At 43.1% G+C, this 20,558-nt stretch overlaps 1 protein-coding gene across 41 annotated transcripts in view; it reads left to right on the forward strand.

The window, feature by feature from the left end:
- The window catches only part of MICAL3 (microtubule associated monooxygenase, calponin and LIM domain containing 3), a 232,860-nt gene that overhangs the window by 112,200 nt on the left and 100,102 nt on the right, over positions 1–20,558 (forward strand). For 39 of the 41 annotated variants that reach the window (XR_011378883.1, XM_008250134.4, XM_051837050.2 and 36 more), the window contains 11 exons: positions 3,668–4,008; positions 6,526–6,733; positions 8,695–8,811; positions 9,186–9,287; positions 9,807–9,962; positions 11,426–11,526; positions 14,080–14,337; positions 14,712–14,827; positions 16,230–16,356; positions 17,588–17,684; positions 20,177–20,324. Coding sequence is in view for 40 of the 41 variants with exons in the window: in XM_008250134.4 (XP_008248356.1) it covers positions 3,745–4,008; positions 6,526–6,733; positions 8,695–8,811; positions 9,186–9,287; positions 9,807–9,962; positions 11,426–11,526; positions 14,080–14,337; positions 14,712–14,827; positions 16,230–16,356; positions 17,588–17,684; positions 20,177–20,324 (1,694 nt within the window). In the remaining variant the exon portion in view is untranslated. Of the gene's footprint in view, positions 1–1,333; positions 1,411–3,667; positions 4,009–6,525; positions 6,734–8,694; positions 8,812–9,185; positions 9,288–9,806; positions 9,963–11,425; positions 11,527–14,041; positions 14,338–14,711; positions 14,828–16,229; positions 16,357–17,587; positions 17,685–20,176; positions 20,325–20,558 lie in introns of those variants that run through there. The other 2 variants (XM_008250133.4, XM_051837060.2) reach the window with 2 other exon arrangements.

Here is a 20,558-nt window from a genome sequence, read left to right on the forward strand (position 1 = left end):
AATTCCCTGCAGGTCAAAACCCTGTAGTCTGGGTACTTAGGACTTGCTGGCTCTCTGCAGCTCTCCAGGAACTGTGGTTGATACCTGTTAATTGGAAAGTGTTTTGCACAAGCAAAAGATCAGGCCAGTTATTAATGAAGGTGGGAGTGTTTATTTCACACAGAGAGGGCCACAACCAACCGAAGGACAGGATTCTTAGGAAATTAATTCCTGAGACTAACTTTTAGGGGGAGAGGTAAGCACAAGGCAGGCATTGTGACAGGGAAAAGGCTTTTTTTTTTTTTTTTTTTTTTTAAATTTTTAAAAGATTTATTTTTTTACTTGAAAGGCAGAGTTACAGAGAGAGGAAGGACAGGGACAGGGAGAGAGAGAGAGACAATGAGAAGAAGAGAGAGAGAGAGATTTCATTCTCTGGTTCACTCTCCAAATGGCCGCAATGGCTGGGGCTGGGCCAGTTTGAAGCCAGGAGCCCAGAGCTTCTTCCAGGTCTCCCATGTGGGTGCAGGGGTCCAAGAACTTGGGCCATCTTCCTCTACTTTCCCAGGTGCATTAGGAGGGAACTAGATTGGAAGTGGAACAGCCAGGTCTCAAACCAGTGCCCATATGGGATTCCGGCATTTCAGGCAGAAGCTTAACCTACTTGCTGTATCACAACATTGGCCCAAGGAAATGGGTTTGAAAATAAGTGTTTTGGGATTTTTCATGTGTTGGCTTAGCAAGAACATCATGATTCAGAGTGCTTTGAATCCTGGCAAGGGGTAAAAAGTGGCTCTGTGTCACATCCTTGATATGATATATAGAGAGATCAGATCAGGTATATTCTAAGCTTGCAAAACATTGGGACACTGGTGGAGTTAAAGTTGGCCATGAACACCAGTAGGTGATGCAGGGTCAGGAGTTCACAATGCTGTCTGCTTGCCAAATTGCAAATAAAGTTACAGGAAGAAAGCAAGCAAGAGGCAAAGAGGACCACTCATGTAGCAATTGCTCTGGGTTTTAGTTTCTAGCCATTGGTTGTTACCTGTCACCTTTCTTCTGCCTTTGGATAAGCACATTTTGTTTTTTTCTGCCCATTCGGACTATCTTCTGACTGTCTACCATTTCAAAGATCATCTTTGGCTTATAAGAAAAGGAACAGATTTTTTGGCTGCTACCTAGAATAAACTTTTATGGGAAACTGAAGGCTAGATCTAATTAATTTTTATTTCTGGACTCTGGGCCACATGGGTTTTGGAATAAGCCATGTTTATTAGCAGTATATTTTGTAATATTCAGGGCCAGGAGGGTTTGTTGAGTGACATTTTTGAGATAGGAATCCAAATCTGCATTTCAGGTAGAGAATTATCATCTTCAACTTGTCCTCAATGGCACATGAAGAGTACTATGTCTGTGGCCATAGAAAACATACAGGTAAATGGCAGTTCCTTGTATCCATTCATTACTTTCTGTAGGGAAAGTTAAGACAATATCCAGAAACTAACGCTGTGGCACAGCTGGTTAAGCCACAGCCTGCAGCACTGGCATCCCATATGGACACTGGTTCAAGTCTCAGATGCTCCACTTCCAATCCAGCTCCCTGCTAATGCATCTGGCAAAGCAGCGGAGGATGGTCCAAGTCATTGGGGGCCCCTGCACCCACGTGGGAGACCTTGAAGAATCTCCAGATTCCTGGCTTTGGCCTTGCCCAGCCCTGGTCATTGGTGCCATTTTGAGGGTGAACCAGCAGATGAAAGTTCTCTATTTCTCTCTCTATCTGCCCTTCTCTTGCTCTGTAACTCTGCTTTGAAATAATTACATAAATCTTAAAAAAAAAATCTCCTGTTGACCTGGAATAACCTTGCCGTATTAAGATGTGGAGAGAGGCAGAATGTTGTTTCTGTTCCTCAGAGGGGGATTTTGTTGCCCAGTGACTTACCTATAGTAAAGGCTTCATGACAGAACCCTGGACCTCTTCTGTCTCATTCTGAACTTGGTGCCTGTCTTCTGAGAACTGATTCCATCAGTGCCTACAACTTGGCGGCTCTCACTAAATACTGGTCAGCTTCTTGCTTATGTAGCCCTCTTGAACATAGCCAGCAATAACTCCCTGTCTCCAACTCCCCCCACCTCTGAGAATAAATCCTCTTAAAGTTCTAGTTGAGTCATGCTTTTCACACCAGTGGTACATGGGTGATTAGGGACAATTTTGACCAGAGCATCGGGAATGAGGACTGTGATTGTGTAGTACACTACACTCCCAAGAACTTCAGTATGGAAAGAGAACTTTGAGATCATCAATCTAACCTCCTCATCTTACTCAAGAAAAGGAAAGCCTCACGGGGCAAAGTGACTTATCCAGGGTCTTGCAACCACTGGCATGTACAGTCTCAGAACCAGGGTCATGCATGTTGCACTGCCCTGTCCTACTTCTCCCATCTTCCTGAGGCTTTGTTTTAGTCTTTGATCCTTTGCCTCCAACCTCCCAATAATCAATAAAATGATGATGAATAAAATGTGTCACAAAAGTAGTAAAATAGGTGCCAGGGAGTTAGTGGATAATGGAACACCTAACATGCCATCGCCAATCTTTGGGCCTCTAGCCTGCAGCATCCAGGAGGGCAGTTGTATGGATGTTTATGAAAAGTGGAAGGTGAAGACATCATCCTTATTACTGCAAGATATGACTGTGGGTAAAGTGGAGTGGCTAATCAATCGCCCCACCCTTCCATGTACCACACTCAGTGACATGGCTTTTTGAGTCCTTTAGATTCTTGCTGACTTTTACATTTCTGAATCCTCTGTTCCTTAGCCTGCCCTTCAATTCTCTTCAGGCCGCCCTCTGTTTTTGCTCAGAACATTTTTAGAGGGCTCATTGTCCTCTGCCAGCCTTTTAGAGGTTTCTGCTTCAGATCTCAGCCACAGCCTATGGCTTTTCTCTCCTCATGGCTCTCCTTGTATTATTGTACCAGCTTTCATAGGTTCAGCCACCACCTGTATGCTAATAACTCTCAGATCTGAGTCTGTGTCCCTAGCCCCTCCTCCTGAACTTCAGATTCATACTAGTTCGGTGCAGACCTCAAGCTAGGACCCAAAGAGCTCATATGTAACAGGCAGAAAGGAGAACTTGTCATCCCACCCTCACTGAAGAATGCCCCTAGTCTTAATCTGTTAACCTCTGTCACCATTTACTCAATGGCCTAAGTTGGATGCCTGGGCATTATTCTTGACTCCTTAATCTGTGAGTCACTCGTAGGACTGCCTGTTTTACTTCTTTTCCCATATCATCCACTTCTTCCCTGCCTGACTGACTCTTTTCCTGGAACACTCAACTGTCACCTGCTGGAGATTTCATCTTCTGTAAGGACTCCACCTCCCTGTTATTTAGGTTCTTTTCTTGTGTATTCCCCAAATCTCTTATTCCCCTTTCTCCAGTGGTACTTAGTTGACTACATTGTAGCATTTTGTTTATGGTCTTATCAACTAGATTGTGAGACCTTTCAAAACAAAGAACTGTCTTGCTCACCTTTCCATCTGCAGTCTTGGATTGAGCCTGGAGTCCCGAAGTACACATTTGTTGAACCAATGAATGTTAACACCTGGAAACTCTACTTTGGGAAAGAATATGTCTTTGGAAACATATGTGTAGGCACAGAAATGCTAACCATGTCTTTTTCTGTCTTTTTGTTAGATTAATGTGACAGAGTCGGGTGGACCAGTAGCCATCACCCTGCCCCCTCTGTGGGGAGGTGCTGAGAGTGGATAAGCATGGAAGAGAGGAAGCATGAGACAATGAACCAAGCTCATGTTCTCTTTGACCGGTTTGTCCAAGCCACCACCTGCAAGGGAACTCTCAAGGCCTTCCAAGAGCTCTGTGACCACCTGGAACTGAAGCCCAAGGACTATCGCTCCTTCTATCACAGGCTCAAGTCCAAGCTTAACTACTGGAAAGCCAAAGCCCTCTGGGCAAAGCTGGACAAACGGGGCAGTCACAAGGACTACAAAAAGGGAAAGGCGTGTACTAACACCAAGGTAAGTGTTTGGCTGCTCTATGGCCCAGGGGTCACTGATATGAAACTTCAACCAGATCCTAAAGAGAGGGTTAAGTAGAGGTTACTGAGTGAGAGCCAGATCGAGTCTACCTACAGTCTAATGTGGACGATAAGCTTCTGCCTTGTCAAAACTTTGTGGATTCATTACCTGTGTTCGTTTGTTCCATGATCCAGATTCTAGTTTAAGCATATTTCATATTTTTACATACTAAAATTCAAAGCTTCAACTATTTAAAAAACAACCCTGAAGTCAGGCAGATAGAATGTTTTATTTTGCTAACTTCCATTGAACCTCACATTGTTAAGATACAGGTGTCACTTAACCGGAAGTAGCCAAGCCCATTTAACATCCTGTGAACATGGCTTTGTGGTTCCTGGCATGTCAGATTTACAGTCATCATTCCATTCTCAGTAACTGATCAGGTGTGGTATTTGCCAATTTGAAGATTTTCCCCAAGCTTTAGACTTGTTCCCATCTCTATTCCAAAAGTCTATTTTGATTCATATAATAGTCACTTTTAAAAAAGACTTATTTATTTATTTAAAAGTCAGAGTTACAGAGAAGGAGAGGCAGAGAGAAAGAGAGAGTGAAATCTTCCATCCTCTGGTTCACTCCCCAAATGGCTGTAATGGACAGAGCTGGGCCAATCCAAAGCCAGGAGCCAGGAGCTTCTTCCAGGTCTCTCCCACATGCATGCAGGGGCCCAAGCACTTGGACTATTTTCCTCTGCTTTCCCAGGCACGTTAACAAAGAGCTGGATCAGAAGTAGAGGGAGCTGGGACTTGAACTGTGACCCTTGTAGTATGCCAGCACTGCAGGCGGCGGCTTTACCTACTATGCCACAGTGCCAGCCCCAAGCAAGGGCTTTATTTTTTTTTTAAAAAAAGAAAGCTTTTATCTAATAAAAATTTCATAGATACAGCTTTTGGATTATAGCGGTTCTTCCCTCTATACCCATCCTCCCACCCCAACTCCTTTCCCACCTTCTACTCCCTCTCCCATCCCATTCTTCTTCATTAAGATTCAGTTATAGTTATCTGTATATACAGAAGATCTCTATACTAAGTAGAGATTTCAATAGTTTGTACCCATACAGATAATCAAAGTATAAAGTACTGTTTGAAGACTAGTTTTACCATTAATTCTCATAGTACAACTCATTAAGGACAGAGGTCCTACATTGGGAGCAAGTGCACAGTGACTCCTGTTGTTGATTTAACAATCGACACTCTTATTTATGATGTCAGTGGTCACCCGAGGCTCTTGTCATGAGCTGGCAAGGCTATGGAAGCCTCCTGAGTCCACAAACTCCGACATTATTTAGACAGGGCCATAATCAAAGTAGAAGTTCTCTCTCGCAAGGGCTTTTGAATGAAGTGCTTCTGCTACTGTCTTCAAAATTTATAGGAATAGGGGCCAGCTGGTCATTGCTGCTATTTGGGGAGTGAACTAGCATATAGAAGACCTCTCTCTCTCACACACACTCTCTCACTCTCTCTCTGTCTTTCAAATAAATAAAATAAATCTTTTTCTAAAAATGTATGGAAATAAAGTTTCCATGAAGCAGGTAAGCTTCGACAAAATCCTGACGTATAGTCGTCTGTGGGGGAGTAGATGTAAGGAGGTGGAGAAGGAAAGATACATTTCCTGATTCTTTCATTATGAGAACACTTTCTGTGAGAAGTTTGGAAAAAGCTAGCAGAGGCATAAATTTGCAAATGACTTATTTTGTCTTTTCACCATGTTTAATTTGCACTGTGTGGATACCTGAAGACCCACTCCCAGTGGATTTGCATTGAGGTAGATACTCATCAACAAAATTTAGGAAATGTGAAAGCATGACTTTTGTGAATGAATACCAGACTTCTCTTGAGAACAAAAGGAATGCAAAGCCAAAACCCTTGTGTGGTTCCTTCTATACATATAAAGTAATTAAGTGTCCAGTCTTCCCATTAGTTCTTCTCTGGAGTATAGATTTTTAAGATTGCTTTCCTGGACTTTCAATCTGGGAATGGTGATTTTTGAACTGTTTACAATACTTAAAACTTTGGCTCTTGATAGTTGCCAAATAAACAGTAGACCCTTTTCAGCACTGTAAGGTTGCCTAGACTATGTAGGTAATATCTGTCTCCTTAGAAACTTTCCCCTAAACCTTCTGTTGATGGAAGATTAGATGTGATTTTTATGTCATTTGTTGAAAAGGTGACCCACTTAAATATATTGCAGGTGTTACAGGCTCTCCAAAGTGATCATGTATTCCATTTATGTCTACTATTGACAAGACGGGCTTCTTTGTCCATGGCAGTCACTGTCTCTTCATTCAGTCCACTCTGGATATTCTGTTGTGACCCAAATATGTTTGAAAGTTTCTTGGTAGAGGGAAAGTAGCCCCACTGGAGGTTTTAGGGAATGATGGTTATGAGATCATGAAACTTCTCTAGAAATGTTTCTCAGAAGATGCTGCCATTGCCCTGAACAAGCAGCTGTGTTTTTTAGTGTCTCATCATTGGAGCTGGCCCCTGTGGTCTACGGACAGCCATTGACTTATCTTTATTGGGAGCCAAGGTGGTCGTTATTGAGAAACGGGATGCGTTCTCCCGCAACAATGTCTTGCATCTCTGGCCATTCACCATACATGATCTGCGAGGTCTGGGTGCCAAGAAGTTTTATGGCAAATTCTGTGCTGGAGCCATCGACCATATCAGTAAGTAAAGCCAGTTCTCTTGTAGGATTTCATCCCTACCCTCATCTGCTTGTCAAGTCGAAGGACAAGTAGATTATCTGTGGAATTCATAATCGACAGCCCAGTTGGCTCTTATCATTTCAGGATCTATTTTGTAGCAAGCAGACTCTGCTTGTAGTCAGAATAGCTGTTATGTGGTGGGTTTGGAATCTAGGATTGTTATCTGCAAGTGCATCTCCTGGAAGTAAAGAATTTGACCTAAACATTTCTAAGTTAGATCTTGGACTTTTACTGAGCACTGGCAGTGTGTGGGGCAGGTGCTGGAGCCATGCTGTGGGAAGCATCACTAATACGGGCTTCAACTCCTTGGTGATGTTTAGTCCAGTGGAACTAGGACCCAGGTATATGGCTCTCTGTAATGTGATCTGATACACTTTCCTAATAAAGAACAAGTACTCTGGAGATACAGGGCTGGGTAAACCACACTTAAAGAAGAAGCAGAATCCTAGGTGGTCACAAATGTCGATAAAAAGTCGATAGTGGGGTTCCTTTGGTTAGGTGACTCTCATGAAGTCCACAGCCAAATAACTCTTGGCATACTCTTGACATCTCCAGGCTCATCTTGGGCCTGTGCTTTTCTGAACCCCACAGGATGAATACAAGTTATTATAGTTAGTAATGTTTTTGTGACTGTAAGAGACCTATCTATCTGAAAAGCAGTTCAAAATAAACAGTGTCTGTGTTTTGAAATTGAAATCTTTTTGTATTATCATTAATGATTCCCGGGAAGCTTTATCAAGGAACCTTTGTTCCGAGCTCCTCCAGATGTATCCTGTAAATACATTCAGTCACTGAACATTTCACTGAAGCGGTTGTGCCAGTTTATCAAACGTTGGCCGACAGCTGCCACATTCCACTGGAGGAGAAAGCACTCTACTCGTTTGTTGGGCTGTAATTTGCAAAGCATCTTGGAACCCACAGTTGTCTGCAAAAATAAAATGCGTGCTAGCACGGGATTTAATGCGTCTTGGGAGTGTGACTCAGAAGGGTGGTGGTTGTGGTAAACTGGGGAAAATAACCAAGATCACCCAGAGGAGGATTAGCATGTGCTTCTAGCAGATTAGTCACAGACTGCAGGTATGTTTGGTCTCGAGAAGATCAAGGGTCATGAATTCAGTGGATTTTTATGCCTTATGTATGGCAGAATTTATCTTGGGATTGAGAATCTTAGATCAGGGACTAGATTTTTGTCTCTGTATACTTGCTATGGAAGCCCTGTTTGGCACTAGTCAGTACTCAGTGAATAAATCTCATTGGTATAATGAGCAAGATTTTCAGTCGTTTTGGACCTTAGTCTCCACAACTGTAGACTAAGGATGAGAGAGGGAGTTGTGAGAGTGTACAGTTGGACTGTGATTTTCCTTCCTCATCTCATACAAATGTATGGAGATCAATGAGGTGGAATGGGATGAAAGAGAGATGCTGTATGCATATCAGAAGTAGTGCAGAAACTCTGCATCAAACTGTGGGTGCACATCATCCATCTCCCTTGGTGAGTACCATATCCTATCTGGATTGTAGATGCTGCTAGTAATGGTAGCTCTGACTGCATCAGGGGAAGATGGGATCAGGCGAGTTCGGGGTGGTATGGCCGTAGACCAGGGAAGTGGGAAGGAAAGTCTCCTGTTGGCCATGATCCTGCATTGTCTCAGAGCTTTTAATTGTTTAGAACAACTAACCTAAGAGGTGCAGTTGCCTTGTGTATCTTTCTAGAAGAGTTCTTCCAGTAAAATATATTTACTCTTAGAAAAAGAAAGAAAGAAGTTATGGAGCATGGCTTGGAAAATATCTCCTGCTGCAAAAGGCATTGGAAATCTGAATAAACTATGCATAAGTGGATGGGTGGACCATGAGTAGGAAACTGCTGCTGGTGACTCTTTTCCCAGTATAGTTTCCCCAACATAATCTTTGTATTCACCTAGGTATCCGTCAGCTCCAACTAATACTCTTGAAAGTAGCCTTGATCCTAGGCATTGAAATACATGTCAATGTGGAATTCCAAGGACTTGTGCAGCCTCCCGAGGATCAAGAGAATGAACGTAAGTTGTATTGGACAAATGAAGGCATTAAAGGGCATTGGATTGGTGAGAAAGGATGAGCTCAAGGAGAAAACTAGAGGAACCTATAAATCATTTTCTGTAAGTTAAAGGGCTTCTCCATATGTATAGCCTGTGTCTTCATGGACTTTTGGCTTCATGAAGAGGCCTTTGATGTAGTAATAGCATTGCCAGCACTTATACTATAGAAAATTCTGTGGTTGAGAGGTTGCTTTGTGAGCCCTCTTCAAAGCTTCTTACTTTCTGTGGTTTGAACCCCATGTTACACATGTTGTTTTGGGTTCAGGGTTCTGTGTAGTCTGTATGCCTGGGTATGGATGTGTCACTATGATGAAGACCTTGCCTTTGGTCCACAGGGATAGGTTGGAGGGCACTGGTACACCCCAAAACTCATCCTGTATCAGAGTATGAATTTGAAGTGATCATCGGTGGGGATGGCCGCAGGAACACCTTGGAAGGTATTGATCTAGGGTCCTTTGTCTTGTTCATAGCAGAGTGAAAGCCTATCCTTTTCTACCCTGAGGTAAGATTTTTGTCATCAGAGTCCATATTCCTAAGAATCTGCATGTGTGCTCCATATTCTAATTGATAGGCCCAGCCTTCCTCTTGACACGGTGTACTTGGATCACATCTTACAAGGCATTCATGTCAGTATAGCTAATTCAAGGATGAGCTATACTTTTAGCGGTGACCCTGCAGGATTTAATCTGCATCTAAAAAGGATTCCATCCTCCCCTCCCCACTAACACACATACACAGGGATTCTGTTTTTGAAAAGGTTGGTCAGGTTTTGGTTATGTTGTTTGGCAGGTAAACAACTTATTTTCAGATAGAGAAGAGCTGGCCTAAAATTTTCTCATTTATTCCGGTTCTATAATTTCCCTGATGTCTTTATCAACACACACTCCCTCAATTAAAGTGATCTTCCTTCTTCTCTAGCCAACTATTGCCACCTCTGGAAATTTCTTTTCCTCCAGGATTTCGTCGGAAAGAGTTTCGTGGCAAACTGGCCATTGCCATTACTGCAAATTTTATTAACCGAAATACAACAGCAGAAGCCAAAGTGGAAGAGATCAGTGGTGTGGCTTTTATATTCAACCAGAAGTTTTTCCAGGAACTGAGAGAAGCTACAGGTCAGTAAAGAGGCTGCCAAAGCAGTACTGGTGACTTTCTCCCTGGGGTCTGAAGGGTGGGTAGCAATTTGGAAAGAGTTGGTAGAAGGCAAATTAATATTTTGAAACAAATCAATAAAGAGAAGCAACACCCAGATCCATCAATCGCTGAGGAAGATTTAGAATCCTGGAGAAGTCCAGTGACATTGCTGTGGAGTCTGTCCTCCCATTCTTTGTTCTTGGCTGTTGCTTCCCATCACTGGACTTCTCCACTATTCTAAATCCTCACAATGACAGGAAGCTCTGGGTTTTGTTCTCTTGTATTGATTTGCTTTAAAGTAATAATTCTGCAACCAACTCTTACCAAACCCTACTCCTCTGCTAAGTCAGGGTACTCAGTGTACCTGGCTGCTGATGGGTAGTTCCTGATTTTATTGAGAACCTGACTTTAGGTATTAAGTATGAGGTCTTTTTCCAAGTGCTAGTTTGGACTGAAAGCAAACCATGTGCTAGATCAGAGTGAGACTGTTCTGTGATAGCTTTTGAATAGATTAACTCAGATAATTTTCTGCAACATAAAGGTGCCTTCATTTTCTGTTTTCTTGAACATGACTACTATTTCATTTATTTTTAGATTACTCAAATTAAAAATTAAATAGTTCAGTATCTACTTCCAGGCACTATCCTGTTCTTAAGATTCTGGGAGGTTCCTCCATCTTCCTTAATGACCACCAGAGAGGTTTAACATGATAACCCAAACCCTCTTATAAAGCTAGTCTTTCTCCCTCCCCTCCCCAATCCTCCCCTTCCCTATCTCTCCTCTCTTTTCCTCTCCTCTTCTCTCCTCTCTTCTCTCATTCTCTCTCTCTCTCATTTCTTTCTTCGTCATTTTTGTTTTCCCATATTTATATTTATTTTCGAATTTTTTCAATTTATCATTATTTATTTTATTTATTTGAAAGGCAAAGAGAGATATAGATGTCTCCCATCTGTTTGTACACACCCCAAATGCTCGTAATATCCAGGGCTAGGCCAGGACAAAGCCAGGAGCTGAGAACTCAGTCTAGGTCCCTCACGCGGGTAACAGGGACTCAAGTACTTGAACCATTATCTGCAACCTCCCAGGAAGCTGGAATGGAGAGCAGAGCTAAGATTCAAACCTGGCACTCCAATATGGGAGGCAGACATCCTAAATGATGTCTTAATCTCTAGGTCAAATGCCCACCCCTTCCTTTTATCATCATTCATTGTTTAGGATAACTTAGGATACTGAACGAATCCTAGAACGATACGACAAGAAGCAACAATCCCCAATTTTCATGAACTACATGTGCAGTAAGTAAGAATCTGGATTTAGGCATCTTTCCTTAGCTGGAGTTTTGCAGTCCTTGTCTCTGTAGATCCATGAACAACCATTCTGGCTGTCCTTGTGCCCTACCCTCAGCAGACCCTTATCTGTGCCTGTTTGGTTGTTTTCTTCTCAGGTATTGATTTGGAGAACATCGTCTACTATAAGGATGACACACACTATTTCGTAATGACAGCCAAAAAACAGAGTTTACTGGAGAAAGGCGTGATCTTGCATGTGAGCAACAGCTTTCTTTCAAACCTCTTTCTTATTGAACCGTTTAATATGATTACCAAGAGAAAGAATTTTATTTTCTGATGGGATTTTAATGGATGGAATTGAAAATGAGCACTGGAGGTATTACCTGAGAATAGAATCCCTGATATTTTTAGTTTAACTGTAAAAATTTTTTATTAAGGAAAATTGCAAGTATATACAAAAGTAGAGAGAATAATAGAGTGATCTCTCTTGTGCCCATCATCTAGCTTTAACAACTATCAACACATAGCCAGTGTGTGTGTGTTGTTTTTTTTTTTTTTTAAGATTTATTTATTTATTTGAAAGAGTTACACAGAAAGAGAAGGAGAGACAGAGCAAGAAAGGTCTTCCCTCCACTGGTTCACTCCCCAGTTGGCCACAATGGCCGGGGCTGCACAATCTAAAACCAGGAGTCAGGAGCTTCTTCTGGGTCTCCCACGTGCGTACAGGGGCCCAAGGTCTTGGGCCTTCTACTGCTTTCTCAGGCTGTAGCAGAGAGCTAGATCAGAAGTGGAGCAGCCAGGTCTAGAACCGGCGCCCATATGGATGCTGGCACTGCAGGTGGCTTGACCTGCTACGCTACAGCAACAGTCCCCAGCCCATTCTCCCGTTCCACCATTGAACTGTATGAAAGTAAGTCTCAGATATCATCCTATGCATAAATGTTCAGTTTAATACTGGGTTGTTTGATTTTGATTATAATGCATTCCATATATAACTGGGAATTGGTTTGTTAATAGATCATAGAGGAAGGGGATTTGTCCAAGAAGTAACTGGTGTTTGTGGGAGCCTGGCAGTAGTTCTGGTTTTACAATGGAAAAAGTTGTCAGAAGTCCAGACAGCATGGTCTAGGTCAAGATATATAGGCCTTTTTATAACAGAACAGCAAGGACTTAATGTCAGGGCCAGTTTAGCCTTTTTTTGAGTTCATTGTATACCCTGAGATGAGGATCTGAGCTCAGAACCACAGGGCAGAGTTACTTAAGGAGCCTTTCTTGTTAGGTTTCATTGGTTTAAACATAAGAATCACTGTCCCCTTGTAATGAGGATAGAGGCAAAGAGGTATTAGATGACCTGATTTAGGCTGGTACAGTTCCCACCAGAGACTCATGGCTGAATGTCAGGGAGTCCTTGTCTCTGCAGGATGGGAATGAGTCAAGTCGTGTGAGTCTGAATTACACCACTGCCTTATCTGAGAGCAGAGTGGAGAGCAAGTGATGAGCACGTGCCTGCAGCACAGAGACTCCTTTTGCCCAAGAACTGCGTGTCTGTTTCTCACATAGAGGTCCTGTGTGTGTGCAGAGAAGCAACCATTCTACCCAAGAGGTGTTGGTTCAATGCTTTAGAAAATGAGCTTGTTGATTATCTGGGGCTGTTATTTTCCCATAAGTAAGAAATGGCCGTGATAAGTACAGTGTGCTGTCTAGGTGGAACCATGGTTGTCAGTTGCAATTAGATGGGAAGAGTCCAGAATGCCAAGACCTGATTTATTCTGCCTTTTTATTTTTGTGGAAGGCAGGAACCAAGTCTCCTGTGTGTGCTTCTAAAACTAAACCCATTGTAACTACTTACTCAGTGCTGAACAAACACTATTTTCACAATCAACTTGAGTGCTTGGTGTTTAACATCTTGTAGTGGTAGCTCAAAGCATCATCAGAGGCACTCAGAAACCATGGGTCCCACTTGAGGAGAATAAAGAACTTGGCTTAGTATGCCAGGAACTTTCAAGGCAAAAAAGGGATTTTTCATTCCTTTATGAGGGTTCTTCAAAAAGTTCTTGGAAAAATGAAGTTAAAACAGTAAGTTTGTTTTGGTGCAAGACAGTTTTGAAATCTGAACATAGTTTTTTCATAGTATGCATTTCCATGAACTTTTTTGAAGACTCCCAGTATGTGGAAAGCACTGTCATTGCTTGTGTCAGTGGGTTTCCATAGAGCCTTTGAGAACGTTATGTGTTGTTCTGAACACCTCTGGCCCATGTTCCTCCTCAGCCTCTTGGACCACTGTTGCTTCTACCTCCACATCTTCTTTGCTCTAAGGCTTTTGAGTTCTTCCTTTGGAGATGACAAATTGTGCACAGCTGAGTGTTTCATGTGCCCTCCCACCCCCACCCCACCAGTTGCCAAAAGCTACTTGCTACCCAGAAGATATTGTGGAAGATAACATAGACTACAAAATGCTTTTACAGCTTAAACGGTACCATCATATAAATTATTATATTTGATACCTGGAACAACTCATTGAGGCAGATTGGATGGGTTCAGAGTGGTGTGCCTTGCTCCAAGAGAATGGAAAAGCCAAGACTGTATTTTTGGGGGCAGAGTCTTTACTACCTTAGAAACAGCCCCCACCTCCAGTTCCCTTTTTAGTTTGTGAAATAGATGAAGCTTGGGAGGGTGAAACTGCTTTGGGGGAAAGAAAAGCTGAGAGATGAGGTTCTGTCTGGCACATGCAGCATGGCTCTGGCTGGCTAAGCCTGTCAATCCGCGCCTAGGCTGTTCCATCTTGAGCCTCTCCCCTCTCTGGAGACAGGACTACGCTGATACAGAGCTCTTGCTTTCCCGGGAGAACGTGGACCAAGAGGCTCTGTTGAACTACGCCAGGGAGGCAGCGGACTTCTCCACACAGCAGCAGCTGCCCTCTTTGGATTTCGCCATCAATCACTACGGGCAGCCTGACGTGGCCATGTTTGACTTCACTTGCATGTATGCCTCCGAGAATGCTGCCTTGGTGCGGGAGCACAACGGACACCAGCTTCTAGTGGCTCTGGTTGGGGATAGCCTCCTGGAGGTGAGTGAGAAGGGTGGCAGCACTTGATGGCGAGGCAGTGGCAAGGAGCCACATCAGGACTGAATCTCGGTGTTCCCATTGTGGAGGAAGCATCTTCAGCATTGCAAAGCATGGGGAACCTCCTCACGGAGCTGTACCCACCAGCATGCAGGGTGGATTACAGGACACTGGGAACCCTGACTTGCCAGGTGTGGGTGGGAGCGCTGTGGCTCTTTGTGCCTGCCCCTGTGTGGGTTTGTGAAGTACAGGAGTCTGGTGTCTGAGCAGTCGCTGAACAGTACTGTCAACGGCAAGCTCCTTCTTAGTTCCTCAGTTTAGTTTCCCTCTTTCAAAGGGGATTCATTTTAATTCTTTGTCTTCTGTCTTCTTCATAGCCTTTCTGGCCAATGGGAACAGGAATAGCCCGGGGCTTTCTAGCTGCTATGGACTCTGCCTGGATGGTACGAAGTTGGTCTCTAGGAACAAGTCCCTTGGAAGTCCTGGCAGAGAGGTAATAGGAAGTGACCCTGCCTTTTTTCCACGAAGGATCTGTGAGAAAGTGGTGATTTACTCTGTAGGCAAAACACAAGTCCCCCCCTTCCTTCCTTCTTTAGTCCTGTCTTTATTAAGACTATTTCATAAAATCATAGAAAATTCAAGATTATCTAATCCACCTGCTCTTCTCTTATCCCTTTCCAAATTGAATTGACAAATGGTATCTGAATCTTTGTAGACCATTGATTCCTTTATGACAGTTGTAGGAACAAATACTTTGAAATAGTAAATTAGATCCTCTTGTCTTTAAACCAGCAAGACTTAAACTAATGAAAGAAGAGAAGAAATTAAAAGTGATAGAATTAAATGGCAAACATCAAATTGCTTATAAATGTTTTTCTAACTCATATATGTCAGATATTTTCAACCAGGTTTTTGCAACTGAGGTAAAAATCCTAGGATTTGCTTGCTGATAAAGGGCCAATGCCTTGACTAGAGGAACTAAAGAGAGAAAATTTTCTGGATGAAATTGGTAATCAATATCATTTTACCACTTTAAATCTGTTGCTTAAAGTATTCTGGATAAATACAGTGTCAGGTTCTTTGTTAATCTGTGATTTGATGTCCTTTTAAAAAATTTAATTTATTAGAAAGGCAGGAAGACACAGACAGATCTCCCATTCCCTAGTTTACTCCCCCAAATGCCTCCACCAGCCAGTGGAGGCAAGGGCCAAAGCCAGGAGCCACGAGCTTCATCTAGGTCTCCCATATGGATGGCAGGGGCCCAAACAGTTGAGTCATCTTCCACTGCTTTCCCAAGGCCATTAGCAGGAAGCTGGATCAGAAGTGGAGCAGCCGGGAATATGAACTGGCACCCATATAGGATGCCAGTGTCACGGGCGGCAGCTTTACTTGCTACACCACAATGCTGGCTACCACTTGGACCATCTTCTGCTGCCTTCCCCAGGCACATTAGCAGGAAGCTGGGTCAGAAACAGAGTACCTAGGACTTGAACTGCCACTCCAGTATGGATGTAGGTGTCCCAATCAGTGGTTTAACCCACTGCACAACAATGCCAGCCCTCTCCATCTGTAGTTTTCTTAGAAACTAATTGGCATTCTTGAAAAAAATAAAAGCAAAACAGTAAATTGATCATCTTGAAAGATGTCAGGCATTTGTGACTGCCCACAAACATTATGCCTGGTCTTCTCCTTTGTGTTTAGCTAGTCCAGTGCTTGTGGAGTCACCAAGGTGCTAGGTGTGAGAAGCAAGGACTGAGATGGGGTTGGAGGAAACTGATGGAGGATGGGGATTTGTGATTTGGTGGACTCTCAAAAAATAGAAATATTATAAAGAGGAAGAGAGGTGTTTCAGGTACTTGTCAGTGTGCTGAGTAGATCATTGTTTGTTGTTGCAGGGAAAGCATCTACAGATTACTGCCCCAGACCACCCCTGAGAATGTGAGCAAAAACTTCAGCAAATATAGTATCGACCCTGTTACTAGGTATCCTAATATTAATGTCAACTTCCTCCGACCAAGCCAGGTAAGAACCTTCCAGTACATATGGACCCATTCTCATGACTGATCAGAACTCTGATATACTGAAGTGTATATAGCCATGTTTGCTGCTAATACCAAACATAAACACACTTTTAGTGATCAGTTAGCTGTTGCTCTGAATTGGCGGAAGTGGGTGTCATTCTCCATCCACAGGTCAGCTGCTACGGCATGGAGGCATTAGGTGACTTACAGAACGAATATCAAACATGACAAAGACAGTAGCTCCAGGACTTTGTCCCAGGCTCTTAATTCAAACTGCATATTGTAGGGAAGAATGCTTGTTCAGTCATCAGAGACATGGCTTCCCTTCGTGTTACTGGCACTCACATTTGTGACCTGAAAACCTGCATTTCACTTTTTCAGAACTTCAGGGTTTTTTGTTTGTTTTGTTTTAAAAAGATTTATTTGAAAAGGAGAGAGAGGGAGGGAGAGATGTCTTCCATTCAGTGGTTCACTCCCCAGAAGGAGCCAGGAGTTTCATCTGGGTCTCCCACATGGTTGCATGGGCCCATGCACTTGGGCCATCTTCCACTGCTTTCCCAGGTGCATTAGCAAGGAGCTGGTTTGGAAGTGGAGCTGCTGGGACTCAAATTAGTGCCTATATGGGATGCCAACACCACAGACAGTGGCTTAATCTGTGCCATAGCACCAGCCCCAGAACTTCCATTTTTCACTTGAAAAATGGAGACGATCATTCCTGTCTACTCAAAGTATCATTCTGAGGGCACTTGGAAGAACTTTGAAAGATGAAAACCCTCTCTTAAGTATAAGATGTTATTACTGAGAATGATCTTACAGTAAGAATTAATCTTACAGTAATAATTCTGAGTTCAAAAGTTTTTACATGGCAATCTCTTTGATATATGAGTATTTGTCTATATTATTATTTAATAATTTTATCCTTCTTTTGTCTGAAATTTGCACAATTAAGCCTTTTGTATGTAGGTGTGGTTGAGTTTCTGAAGAGTCCATATTCTGCAGTTAATGGGCAACGATGGTCAACAGAGGCTATTACAGGGGCCTGCATTACTGTACACTCTTCTCTGTTTCTCTATAACCTTACCTCATCCTTACAGAATTTAAAGGCCATCATCATCATAACTTCTGCATAATCTTCACCCAGACTGCTTTCTCAGTCTTTTACCTTAGTCCTTCTGGTCTTGGGGTCTTTTGTTACTTGGTGTTTATCTGCCTTCTTTTTCACTTTCTGCCAGGTACGCCATTTATATGACACTGGAGAAATGAAAGATATTCATCTGGAAATGGAGAACCTGGTGAATTCCCGAACCACTCCAAAGTTGACTCGCAATGGTAAGTTCTGGTGATGACCTTGTTTAGTGCTGGTAACCTACTCAGAGAAGCCTGTTCTCATGCACTGAGCTGTTACACATGTGTAGAACTGACTGAGGCAGTTTTTACTCTAAGGACATTTTCATCCTGACAAGGGGAGGATGCCGCTAAACCTCTGACAATGCCCTAGACTGGTCCCCACAACAAAAAGTTGGGAATATGGAGATAAATCACATATGTATATGGGTGCTGGAGTTGGGAGAAGAGAGAGAGTATACTAAGGTTTTGGGGAAGATTTTATGGAAAAAGTAGTGGCATACCTTGCTCCTATGACATTGCAAGGATATGGTAAAAAGTTGTTGCATATTTTGCATGTCTTGAGGAATCCCTGAGGATTTTTATGAAGGAAGAGTGGCGTTGAATACCCTCAGTCAGCTCCCTGTAAGATGGACTGGAGAAGGAAATGCCAAAGGCAGGAAACCAGTTAGGTAGTTCAGCTACAGGTGGTTAAGGCCTAAATCTGGCACTAGTGCTGGATGGCAAGAGGAGTAGATAACAGAGCATAGTTAGAGGGACTTGGAGTTTGGGGTAAGGTGGGGCCAGGTCCCACTCCAGGCTCTGCTGCTTGTGAAGTGTGTAGCCCTCAGCAGGTTATTGAGCATCTCTGAGCTTTGTTTTCTTTGTCTGTGAAGTGACAGTAGCAATGCCTACCTTCCACAGAGCATGAGGATTCTGTGACATGTATAGTGTGCTCATGTGCTCATTATGCTGCCTGGCATGCAGTGAATGGTCAGAATGACAAACACTTTGTCACTGCCATTACTAGTTATGTGAGAGAGAATATTGAGCCAAAATCCATAGGCATTGGCCATTGATTGCCCTTTGGGGCAAGAGATAGGTCTTAGTGGATGGAGCTATATCAGTCCAAAAAAAGAAATGGGGCAGTGAGATGGTCTAAGTTCTGTTTGGACGTTTTGAAGTAAGCATGCTGTGGCTCTCAGAGTGGGTGTGAGGAGCCACAGGCAGTTGGAAACATCTTTGTTTTCTCAGCTGAGCTGTCACTTTCTTGAAAGTAGAGACGGCATATCTAGTAACTATTATTTCAGAGCCTGAAAGATTGAAGTTGCCCAGTGCATAATGATGGATGGATGGATGGATGGACGGATGGACGGACTCAGGAGGCATCTGAATAAAATTAGTCTCTGAGCCAAGAGTTGGAGTAGCTCTGTGTGTAGCTTTGGAATACATTTTCCGGCCGGCGCCACGGCTCACTAGGCTAATCCTCCGCCTCGCAGCGCCGGCACACCGGGTTCTAGTCCAGGTCGGGGCGCCAGATTCTGTCCCGGTTGCCCCTCTTTCAGGCCAGCTCTCCGCTGTGGCCAGGGAGTGCAGTGGAGGATGGCCCAAGTGCTTGGGCCCTGCACCCCATGGGAGACCAGGAGAAGTACCTGGCTCCTGCCATCGGATCAGCGTGGTGCGCTGGCCGCAGCGCGCTGGCCATTGGAGGGCGAACCAACGGCAAGGGAAGACCTTTCTCTCTGTCTCTCTCACTGTCCACTCTGCCTGTCAAAAAAAAAAAAAAAAAAAAAAAAAAAAAAAAAAAAGAATACATTTTCCCTGTGAATGACTTAAATGAAAACTGTATTTAGCCTGATTGAGTACAAGCTAAATATTTTCAGCTATCTTAGTAAGGTAAAACTCTTTTCTTAAACATAAATAGGAGTTTACAGATTCTTTCAAATGCTCCATAAGAGCTTTTGATGTGATTAAAACAAAGGGATTTTATGGAGGCTGTTTGGATTTTAGACGATATTTCAATGAACAGAAAAACCTTTAAGTATATATATTTGCCTATTCAGTTTTTCCAGAAGTGGTAACTTGTAACATAGGGAGCCACACATGGTCCAGAGTCCTTGGCTTTCTTGGCATTATAGCCCTGCAGAGTTTCTCCACTTGGCAAATTGCTTGGAACCTTGGAAAGCATAAGAGCAAGGTTTTGTTTGCTTTTGGCCTGATGTGCTGCTGGATAGAATGAACCTTTCTCATCTCGTCTCCCCAGTGTTACTTTGTAGGGACAAGGCTTCCTCAGCCAGCTGCCCAAGTGGCTCCCCAGGAAACTCCTAGAACTGCAGCCACTAAGGATGACAGCTCAGCAGGTGGCACTCTTTTGTTTCTTTCAGTTTCCAGCAGTACCTAGGAGAGTACTAGGTCCAGCATGAATAGGTCTGGATTGCTCTGTATGTGACTTAGCAGCCTGTTAGGGGATGGACACTGACCTCAGAATCTGGATAACTTGGTAGTTTCTTATCTATATGAAATTCCACCATCATGATACCATTTATATAACTATATTCCTCATTCCTTGTTCCTTTCTTTTAAAAACTAGTAATGGCTGTTTAATCCATATCCTCTGTTCAGTCACTTCTCAAACTGGATATGTGCACTACAAAGAGGATCTGGTCAGTGTTACCAGGTGACCACACTTCCAGAAATATTTGTTGTTGTTGTTTTAGAATCTGTAGCTCGTTCGAGCAAACTCTTGGGTTGGTGCCAAAGGCAGACAGATGGCTACGCCGGAGTGAATGTGACAGATCTCACCATGTCGTGGAAAAGTGGCTTGGCCCTGTGTGCCATTATCCATAGGTATCGCCCCGACCTGATGTAAGTTCTGACTAAGCTTTGTTGTTTTATTTTGTATCCCCCAAATTCTCAGAGCACTCTGGTCTCACTTTTTCTAGAATGAGGTACACAGTGAGATACTTTCTCTAGAAGTCATAATACAACTCCATGTGTCAAGCATTATATAGCTCAACCCAGAAATTATCAGCTGCATTTTTTAAATCACAGCATTCATAATGTCAAAATGGTTTTGACATCCACCTGGGCCTATTAACT

This window comes from Oryctolagus cuniculus, chromosome 9, assembly GCF_964237555.1.
Source record: "Oryctolagus cuniculus chromosome 9, mOryCun1.1, whole genome shotgun sequence".
Classification (NCBI taxonomy): Eukaryota; Metazoa; Chordata; class Mammalia; order Lagomorpha; family Leporidae; genus Oryctolagus; species Oryctolagus cuniculus.